Source organism: Hyla sarda, chromosome 8 (genome assembly GCF_029499605.1).
Source record: "Hyla sarda isolate aHylSar1 chromosome 8, aHylSar1.hap1, whole genome shotgun sequence".
NCBI classification, from domain to species: domain Eukaryota; kingdom Metazoa; phylum Chordata; class Amphibia; order Anura; family Hylidae; genus Hyla; species Hyla sarda.
The window spans coordinates 63,015,458-63,026,695 of record NC_079196.1 but is presented as its reverse complement, the minus strand read 5'-3'; the positions used below and the strand labels follow the sequence as shown (position 1 = coordinate 63,026,695).

Here is an 11,238-nt window from a genome sequence, read left to right as displayed (position 1 = left end):
ACGAATTTACAGTAAATTCGATTCGTCACGAACTTCTCGGCTCGGCAGTTGATGACTTATCCTGCATAAATGAGTTCAGCTTTCAGGTGCTCCGGTGGGCTGGAAAAGGTGGATACAGTCCTAGGAAAGAATCTCCACCCACGGGAGCACCTTAAAGCTGAAGTGATTTATGTAGGATAAGTCATCAACTGCCGACCTGAGAAGTTCGTGATGAATCGAATTTACTGTAAATTCGCTCATCTTGGAGGACCGGGATATGACAACAATATATGAGGATGGGATATGAAGTCAAAAGCTTCCTCCTCTGTTTATTTTCCTCCCCAACAAGGATTAGGAAGGAAAAACCGGGCAACACCGGGTACTCAGCTAGTGTGTGTGTGTGTGTGTGTATATGTGTGTGTGTATATATGTGTGTGTGTATATATGTGTGTGTGTATATATGTGTGTGTGTATTATATATATATATATATATATATATATATATTTTATATATATATTTTATATCTCAAATATAAATTATATATATTTTACTTACAGATTCTGTTGCATCCCTTTTATTGCAGTGAACATATCCCTTTTATGTCAGGGGAGTAAAGTGTTATCACAGAGCATACGTTCAAATGGGTAGTAAAGATGTAGAAGAGGAAACAGTGCAGAAGAGCTCTCCTATATGTCAATATGGGTTTGGCCTTCCATGTCCTGGCAGACAAAATTTACTGAAGTATGTATTTTAACCTTTCAGTTTGTTACATGTTAAAAAAAAAAAAAAAAAACACCACACAATACAAATTGCATATTCCACGTGTGTTATACAGCGGCTTGATCAAGTACACACATTCACACCGTGAGGGTTGGTAGGAAAATACTTTTGCAAAAGAAACTGTACAAAGATAAAACTCACTTCAAAGTTTGCTCTTACAGTATTATATAAAGTGCAGCAAAATCCATCTAAAAAGGGTCCAACAAATGTTTCTAGGTCATGAAAGTCTGACACAAGCTGCCTTTGCATAGCAGGACTTTTACAAAGTGTATTAACACCTAAAGCTCTTCTCTCAGACTTCAGGAAGACACCGAGGCCGGAGAGTCATCGGCTTCAGACGGATTCCTGGGCTTTGTTTTGTTGTCCTCGGCGCCGCTTGCTGAAGGAAATCCACCATTGATTCCAACTCGAGGGCAGTGTGTAGGTCCTGTAGTAATGTACACGTTAGTTACAGCAAGAAAGCATACATACATACTATACACTATACATATACACGCTATACGATTATACTATACATACACACCTTATACAATTTTTCCAAAATCTATATTAATTCCTCAGTGTCCAAGTTCTCTGCTTTAAAGAGTACCTGTCACCAAACTAAACTTTTAATATATTGTTCCTTAACCCCTTAAGGACCCGGGGTTTTTCCGTTTTTGTATTTTCGTTTTTTCCTCCTTACTTTTAAAAAATCATAACTCTTTAAATGTTGCACCTAAAAATCCATATGATGGCTTATTTTTTGCGCCACCAATTCTACTTTGTAATGACATCAGTCATTTTACCCAAAAATCTACGGCATAAATGGCAAAAAAAGAATATCATACTAAAGTGTGACAAAAGTGAAGAAAGAACGCCATATTGTAATTTTTGGGGGCTTCCGTTTCTACGCAGTGCATTTTTCTGTAACAATGACACCTTCTCTTTATTCTGTAGGTCCATATGATTAAGATGATACCCTACTTATGTAGGTTTGATTTTTGTCGTACTTCTGGAAAAAAAATATAACTACATGCAGGAAAATGTATACGTTCAAAATTATAACTTAATTTTACGGGTACGGAGCGGTATGAGGGCTAATTTGTTGCGCCGTGATCTTAAGTTTTTATTGGTACCATTGTTATATTGATCAGACTTCTTGATCGCTTTTTATAAAATTTTTCATGTTATAAAAAGTGACCAAAAATACGCTATTTTGGACTTTGGAATTTTTTTGCGCATACGCCATAAACCGTGCGGTTTGATTAACAATATATTTTTATATTTCAGACATTTCCGCACGTGGCAATACCACATGTTTATTTTTATTGACACTTTTTTTTTTATAGGAAAAGAGGGGAGATTCAAAGTTTAATTAGGGAAGGGGTTAAATGATCTTTATTAACTTTTTTTTTTCTCACTTTTTTTTTTTTTTTTGCAATGTTAGAGCTCCCATAGGGGGCTATAACACTGTACACCCTGATCTTTTACATTGATCTTTTTTATCCGATAGGATAACATTGATCCATGATTCTGCCGCTTGACTGCTCATGCCTGGATCTCAGGCACTGAGCAGTCATTCGGATCGGACCCTCCTCGTGTCCTACAGCTATTCGGGACGCAGCAAATTAGACACGACAATCCCGAACAGCACCCTGAGCTTACCGGCAGCAGTTTACTTTCACTTTAGACACGGCGATCAACTTTGAACACCGCGGCTAAAGGGTTAATAGCGAGCGGCCCCGCGATCAGTGCTGCGTGCACTCCCAGGGGAGGCAAATCTGTCAAGTACAGACACAGTCCTGATATCCTGACTAACTGTTATCAGCTGTTAGTCCATCAAATGACCAGGACAGATTTTCATCCCTTTCAATAAAAGGCTCCAAATGAAAGAAAAGCAGACATAAAAAGGACTGAAAATGAGGCAGAAAATGTAATAACTTTTCATTACACAAGACCGCATTCATTTCAACCCTTTATTTAGACAATATATTTTAAGAAAGACATCACTGACATATGGATGCAGCTATTAAATTGTGCAGGAGATATGCAAGATAAAGAGGTGATCATGGGGGCAAGGATATATTTTATAAACTTCTTGCATATAGTCCCATTGAGAAATTACTACATCGGGGGAAGAGATCTTATGTAAAGAGACCACCTGATCAAAGAGGCAGATTGTTCATTATTTTGGTAGCACTTTTTCCAGATACTTATTGCCCATTGGCACATAGTAAGGCATAGTACTCTCTATGTGAAAACAGAAGTGAGGGAAAACCACTTCTGGGGTCCCTCAGATTCTCTGATCGCTCAGGCAGCCAACTTGGGCTGGGTCCATACTATTAAAAAGTACCTTATGTTCATGGTATACTTACTGGCAAACCAGCAAAGCGGACCAAATGCAGTCTCCTAGTGACCAAGGGGAAATTTATAAAAACCTGCACAGATGAAAAGTTGTCCAGTTGCCCATAGCAACCAGATTGCTGCTTAAAAATTTTTCAAAGGCCTATTTAAACATGAAAGAAGCAATCTGATTGGTTGCTATAGACAACTGGTCAACTTTTACTCTGCACAGGTTTTGATGAATCTTTCCTTAAATGTTGTCCTTTGAATGAACATATACAGTTATTTTGGTGGGCCAGATCTCTCTCTCTCCCCCACCCCCCCTCCCATAAAAAAGCAAACAAAAACAAATGCATACGTTACTGATCCTTATCATTTACATATAATTTTTATGTCTCCATCACCGATATTTCACTAGAAAATAGCATATTATAGCTGCTCAATGTCTTTTCCATCTTCCCAAAGGAAGGGGCATGTCCATTTCTTGCCTGCACTGTGATGACTCCTCCCCCTCCCTCACTCAGCTGACTCACTGCTCTCAGGAGTGAGCCTGGCAGCCCTGCTCTGTAACCCTTTCCTCTCTGGTTTTACACACACAATGATTATTGGAGATAGCCTGTACACAACTTACATCTTCCTAAATTAGTGCTAAAAGTACAGTGGTTTGTTATGCATACATTTTATATATGTTTCTATGTCATTCATGTGTGTCATCCTTGTGTGTCATTCCTGTAATGCTGGGACTTGTAGGTACAGTGTTCCATTAGCTATCAGCCTACAGCTTCTGCATAACTACAGCTCCCAGCATGCCCAGACATCCTTTGACTGTCCAGGCATGCTTGGTGTTGTAGTTTTGCAACAGCTAGAGGCACATTTGGTAAAACTCTGTATTACAGCAGTGTTGCTGCAGGCTGTGTTGGGACTCAATGTCCCAGGAGGTATGGGGACCCCTAGTGGATTGATTTTAAAAGGCAGTTTTCTTTAAAAAGTACCTGTCACCAAACAACCTTTTCTAAACTAACTCAGGCTATGTTCCCTAACTACTCCTAACAATCGTCCTACCCTTAAAAAAAAAAATGTCAGAGATTTCAAAAGCTCCATATCATTCATTTATTCTTGCTCATATAGTGTCATCACCGACATGGGGGGGGTCAAATCGCCGACCTGGGCATTTGCCTGCTGATGGCGTGTGGCGGGGACCAAAATTCCCACAAACATACATGTACGTCCTGGGTCCTTAAGACCAAGGGTGTCAGGACTTACCTGTACGCCCGGGGTCCTGAACAGGTTAAAAGTTTTATTTTGTGACAGGTTCTCTTTAATAAAATGTGAACATTTTATAAAGAAGTTTATTATAAAAACTATTGTTTTTCCAAGATGTACAACATATAAAAAAGTTTTTATATATATGACAGTGTCCATTTAAAGTGCAGACCCCTGCCACGAATGTAGTGTACTTAAACATAAAAATAAGTCTTGAACCCATGCTATAAATATAGTGACACAGGATTTAAAAACCCTATAAAATATATATGTATATGTATTAGGGATCGACCGATTATCGGTCTGGCCGATATTATCGGCCGATAATGACGATATTGGGCATTATCGGCATCGGCAATTACCTTACTGATAAGCCGATAATGCACCGCCCCCCCCCCCCCCCCCCCACCGTCCGACCCGCCGCACCGCGACCCCCTAAACCCGACCCCCCCCCCCAACCCGCCGCACCCCCCACCGCACCGCCCCGGCCCCATTGTCTCCCCCATCCCCGGTTATAGAATTACCTGTTCCCGGGGCCCACGCTACTTCTTGCTCCTGCTGCGTCCTGCGTTACGCTGTGCGCAATGACCAGTGACGTGGCGTGCGTGACGTGACGCCACCGTCAGTGCGCACAGCGACAGCTCAGGAGGACGCCACCGGAGCCAGATGTAGAGTGGACCCCGGGAACAGGTAATTATAAAACCGGGGATGGGGGAGGTAATGGGGCCGGGGCGGTGCGACGCGGTGCAGCGGGTCTGGGGGGCGGTCGCGGTGCGGAGGGTCAGAGGGGGCGGTCGCGGAGGGTCAGGGGGGGTCGGTCGCTGTGCGGCGGGTCGGTCGTGGTGCGGCGGGTCGGGGGGCGGTCGGTGATGCGGTGCGGCAGGTCGGGGGGGCGGTCGCGGTGCGGAGGGTCAGGGGGGCGGTCGCGGTGCGGCGGGTCGGTCACTGTGCGGCGGGTCGGGGGGGGGGGGGGGGGACGTTCGCTGTGCGGCGGGTCGGGGGGGGCAGTCGCAGTGCGACAGGTCGGGCGGGCGGTGGCGGTGCGGCGGGTTGGGGGGAGCGGTGGCGGTGATAGGTCTCAGGACCCCCGGACAGGCAGGGGGAGAGAAGCGGGTGGCGGCGACGGTCTATGGCACCGCAAAAGCCACTGCAGTGCATTGATTTAAAGCGCCCGCTTTAAATCAATGATCTGCAGCGGTGTCACGGGGGGATAAATAGTCGATAACTTATACCGGAATATCGGTATAAGTTATTGGCTATCGGACCGAACCTCCACCGATTATCGGTATCGGCCCTAAAAAAAACGATATCGGTCGATCCCTAATATATATTAAACATTGAGGGAGATTTATCAAAACCTGTGTACAGTTGCCCATAGCAACCAGATTTCTTTTATTTAAAAATGTATATAAAATGAGGAAAGTGATCGGATTGGTTACTATGGGCAACTGCATCACTTTTCCTCTGCACACGTTTTGATAAATCTTTCCCATAGATTGTTGTAAAGGCCGCCGATATACGGTGAGCAAAGGCAGACTTTCTCTTACTGTCAGTGTCCTCTGCAGGTCCATCACTAACAGTTTCAGTATCTGAATAAGCGCTTCTCCTCCTGTTAGACACCCGGTGAAACGATGATGTAGACTCCTTTATGGAATAGCCAATCCTACACAAGAAAAGGACAAAAGCAAAACTGTAAGATGCAAAGTTTCTCCAATGTTGAAAACATAGCTTTGAAATTCATTTTTTTTTTTGTATTTTTTTAAGCCGCAAAACCCTCCTATGCCTCAGTGTGAGCACACTTCACTTCTATATATGTAAGAGCTACACTAAAAGATATACATGGGCGGTAAATTCATCTGCAGCAACCAATAGCAGGCAGCTGCCAAATCAAAGAGGTACAGATGCCCATGACAAGAACATTTTGTCTGTATGCAAATCTATAGTCAAACCATGGATGGAATATTGTGTATAAAGGTTTAACCTCACTTTTGTAAGAAAGAACAAATAAAAAATAAAAAAAACATTTTGTGTTCACATGTATTTGTTCCTTTTTTGTTTAAAGGGGTACTCCGCCCCTAGACATCTTATCCCCTATCCCGCGATCTCCCTGCAGCACACAGCCTTCATTTAGAACATCGGGTGCGGTGCCGGAGGGGGTGTAGTGTGACGTCATAAGTGGGGTGGCCGTAACATCCCACCACACCCCCTCAATGCAAGTCTATGGGAAGGGGTGTGACGGCCGCCACATCCCCTCCCATACACTTGCACTGAGAGGGTTTGTCCTTGATATCACAAGAGTCCGGCACTGCACCCAGCATTCTAAAAGAACGCCGGGTGCTGCAAGGAGATCACTGGGGGTCCCAGCTGCAGGATCTCTGCGATCAGACATCTTATCCCCTACCCTTTGGATAGGGGATAAGATGTCTAGGGGCAGAGTACCACTTTAAGGATTGTTACTTATGTAAAAAATACGGAACAAATACACACATGAACTATACAGAAATTAAACATGAATTTTTTAAATGCAACCCACTGACTTCCATAGGCAAAAAATACCAATTCAGGTCTACAGAAATATTCTGTACATTGGAAAAAAAAAAAAAGCCTATGACAATTATGCATTAACCCATTAACGACAATGGACGTAAATGTACGTCATGGTGCAGTGGTACTTAATGCACCATGACGTACATTTACGCTCCGCCATGACTGAGCACTGGACCGGTGCTCGCATCATGCGCAGCAGGTCCAGGCTGCTATCAGCAGCCAGGGACCCCCCCCCGTAATGAACCCCTCAGATGCAATGATCAATACAGATGACGGCATCTGCGGCAGTGCGGTACTTTAAATGGATGATCGGATCGCCCGCAGCGCTGCCGCAGGGATACAATCATCCATAATGGCAGGCGGAAGTCCCTCCCCCCCGCCTCTGACAGTGTCCAGGGATTTTCTGCACTAGTCAGATAACACTGATCAGTGATATGCCCTATGCATAGATAGCACTAACGGTATTAGCAATCAAATGTTTGCTACAAAAAATTTAAAAAAAATTTTTTTTAATCCCCTCCCCCAATAAAAACGTAAATAATCAGTTTTTTCCCATTTTACCACCAAGTGTAAAAAAAAAAAAAAATTTATAAACATATTTGGTATCGCCGCATGTGTAAAAGTCTTAACTATCAAAATATATTATTAATTATCCTGTATGGTGAATGGCGTAAAACGTAAAAAAATTTAAAAGTCCAAAATTGCTGCATTTTTGTCACATTTTATCCCAAAAAATGAATTAAAAAAATTGTATTAAAAAAAAAAAAAAAGTAAAACCTAAGCAAAAGTGGTAATGATAAAAGTTACAGATCACGGCGCAAAAAATTAGCCCTCATACCACCCCGTATACGAAAAAATTAGAGAGTTATAGGTAGTCAAAATAGGGCAATTTCACACATACTAATTTTGTTAAAATAGTTTGAGATTTTTTTTTTTTTAAACGGTACAATTATAGAAAAGCATATAACATGGGTATAATTTTAATCGTATTGGCCCACAGAATAAAGAAAACATGTCATTTTTACCGGAAAGTATACAGCGTGAAAACAAAACCTTCCAAAATTTGCTAAATTATGGTTTTCTTTTCAATTTTCCCACATAAATAATAATATTTTTTGGGTTGCGCCGTACATTTGATGGTAAAATAAGTGGTGTCTTTACAAAGAAGCCCTCATATGGGTCTGTGGATGGAAATAAAAGAGTTATGATTTTTAGAAGGCGAGGAGGAAGAAACGAAAATTGGCCTGGTCCTTAAAGCCAAAATGAGCTTGGTCCTTAACCCCTTAACGACGCAGGACCTATATTTACGTCCTGCGCCGGCTCCCGCGATATGAAGCGGGATCGCGCCGCGATCCTGCATCATATCGCGTCGGTCCCGGCGCTCATCAACAGCCGGGACCCGCGGCTAATACCACACATCGCCGATCGCGACGATGTGCGGTATTAACCCTTTAGAAGCGGCCGCCGCTTCTTAAGTGAAACTGAAAGTGACCCGGCTGCTCAGTCGGGCTGTTCGGGACCGCCGCGGTGAAATCGCGGCGTCCCGAACAGCTGACCGGACACCGGGAGGGCCCTTACCTGCCTCCTCGGTGTACGATCGACGAATGACTGCTCCGTGCCTGAGATCCAGGCAGGAGCAGTCAAGCGCCGATAATGCTGATCACAGGCGTGTTAATGCACGCCAGTGATCAGCATGAGAGATCAGTGTGTGCAGTGTTATAGGTCCCTATGGGACCTATAACACTGCAAAAAAAAATGTAAAAAAAAAAAAAGTGTTAATAAAGGTCATTTAACCCCTTCCCTAATAAAAGTTTGAATCACCCCCCTTTTCCCATAAAAAAAAATAAAACAGTGTAAAAAAATAAATAAATAAACATATGTGGTATCGCCGTGTGCGTAAATGTCCGAACTATAAAAATATATCATTAATTAAACCGCATGGTCAATGGTGTGCGCGCAAAAAAATTCCAAAGTCCAAAAAAGCTTATTTTGGTCACTTTTTATACCATTAAAAAAATGAATAAAAAGTGATCAAAAAGTCCGATCAAAACAAAAATCATACCGATAAAAACTTCAGATCACGGCGCAAAAAATGAGTCCTCATACCGCCCTGTATGTGGAAAAATAAAAAAGTTATAGGGGTCAGAAGATGACATTTTTAAACGTATACATTTTCCTGCATGTAGTTATGATTTTTTCCAGAAGTGCGACAAAATCAAACCTATATAAGTAGGGGATCATTTTAACCGTATGGACCTACAGAATAATGATAAGGTGTAATTTTTACCGAAATATGCGCTGCGTAGAAACAGAAGCCCCAAAAGTTACAAAATGGCGTTTTTTTTCGATTTTGTCGCACAATGATTTTTTTTTCCGTTTCGCCGTGCATTTTTGGGTAAAATGACTAATGTCATTGCAAAGTAGAACTGGCGACGCAAAAAATAAGCCATAATATGGATTTTTAGGTGGAAAATTGAAAGGGTTATGATTTTTAAAAGGTAAGGAGAAAAAAAACGAAAGTGCAAAAACGGAAAAACCCTGAGTCTTTAAGGGGTTAAAAGGGGTACTCGGGTGGAAAACTTTTTTATTTATTTATTTTTTTCAATCAACTGGTGCCAGAAAGTTAAACAGATTTGTAAATTACTTCTATTAAAAAATCTTAATCCTTCCAGTACTTATTAGCTGCTGAATACTACAGAGGAAATTATTTTCTTTTTGGATCACATTGCTCTCTGCTGACATCATGGCCACAGTGCTCTCTGCTGAAATCATGAGCACAGTGCTCTATGCTGACACCTCTGTCCATTTTAAGAACTGTCCAGAGTAGGAGAAAATCCCCATAGCTGTCCAGAGCAGCATATGTCTGCTATGGGGATTTTCTCCTATTCTGGACAGTTCTTAAAATGGACAGAGGTGTCAGCAGAGAGCACTGTGCTCGTGATGTCAGCAGAGAGCTCAGTGTTCCAAAAAGAAAAGAATTTCCTCTGTAGTATTCAGCAGCTAATAAGTACTGGAAGGATTAAGATTTTTTAATAGAAGTAATTTACAAATCTGTTTAACTTTCTGGCACCAGTAAAAAAAAAAAAAAAAAAAAAAGTTTTCCACCAGAGGGGTTAAAATAAACAACAGAAAGTAGTATAACATTTTTTACTATTTTTTCTCTACAGTTTTTTTTTTTGTTTTCCAATTACAAAAATTGTTCCAGAAATCTGTCACCACAGTGGTCAGAATTTGTAAACCACTCAACAGATAGTTCCTGTATATGTACAAAGAAAGTAAAGATCACCCAAAATGACATTGCAGTTTAATGGAAAAAATATAGTCTTCTAGAAGTGTGGTCCTTTCAAAAAGAAAGAAAAAAACTGTCAATATGCTTAGTACATTAGGAAACAAAGGGATTATCTACTCAGGACATGGTCTATCCTCATGAACGGGTTCCTACTCCTTTTACCCCTGCTGATCAGATGTTTGTACCACAAACAGAGCTAGAGGCAGAAGGCCTAGAATTTTGTGTAGCGGCTTTGTTGGGTTACTGCAATTTAAAGGGGTATTCCAGGCAAAAACTTTTTTTTTATATATCAACTGGCTCCAGAAAGTTAAACAGATTAGTAAATGTATAATGTATTTATAAACCAGTTGATCACCTATCAATCGACTCCCATCGTGTATTGCCTGATCTGCCCATGTAAAAGATATTACGTGGGCAAAACCAAGCGTAAATTGAATGCACGTGTGTGAGAGCACCTTTATTCTTTGAGATCGGGCAAGGGGTCCCCTCACTTCATCGCTCATATGAATGATTGTCATGGCGGTGCTAGCGAGGAATTCCTTTTTGCCGGAATCGAAAGAATAGAGCTCGTCCCCGTGGGCATTGATAAACACTCCTTCCTTCTACGTCGGGAGACGTTTTGGATTATCAGGTTAAAAGCTATGGGACCCACAGGGATGAATGACAAGCAAGATCTGTCAGCTTTTTTGTGAATCAGCTACCTTTTCTAGGTGGTGTTGTTTTAAGTATTGTTTATGTTATGTCATGATTTTATAATGGTTTGTGGTTTTTCTGTTTCACACTATTGTTATGTGTTACGGTCACCACGCCCTCCCCCCATTGTAAGCTGCATAAATACTTACCCACCTGAACAGGTAGGCATACACCTTATTGGCCGGAAGAAGCGTCAAGCCTGTGACACGAAACTAGTTGCCGCTGGTGGTGTGCCCCCACATCTTGAGAGCTGCTCTCACTCCCCGCATGTGTGACCGTATTTTATTATTCCACTCTGCCGGTGTGAATAAAGGACAAGACTTTGTATACTGCTTCTGGTGGTGAGTGCGACTTCTGTTTTTCT

The 11,238-nt window shown here is 41.8% G+C and overlaps 1 protein-coding gene across 2 annotated transcripts in view; it reads right to left on the bottom strand.

Moving 5' to 3' along the window:
* Window positions 1–532: 532 nt before the first annotated feature.
* The window catches only part of PLEKHA3 (pleckstrin homology domain containing A3), a 47,928-nt gene continuing 37,222 nt past the window's right edge, over window positions 533–11,238 (bottom strand). Inside the window, exons 7-8 of one of the 2 annotated variants that reach the window (XM_056537195.1) lie at window positions 5,893–6,008; window positions 533–1,187 (exon numbers count right to left, since the gene is read on the bottom strand). In XM_056537195.1, the coding sequence (XP_056393170.1) occupies window positions 1,060–1,187; window positions 5,893–6,008 (244 nt within the window). In that variant the 3' untranslated portion in view covers window positions 533–1,059. The remainder of the gene's footprint in view (window positions 1,188–5,892; window positions 6,009–11,238) is intronic. The other variant, XM_056537196.1, reaches the window with a different exon arrangement.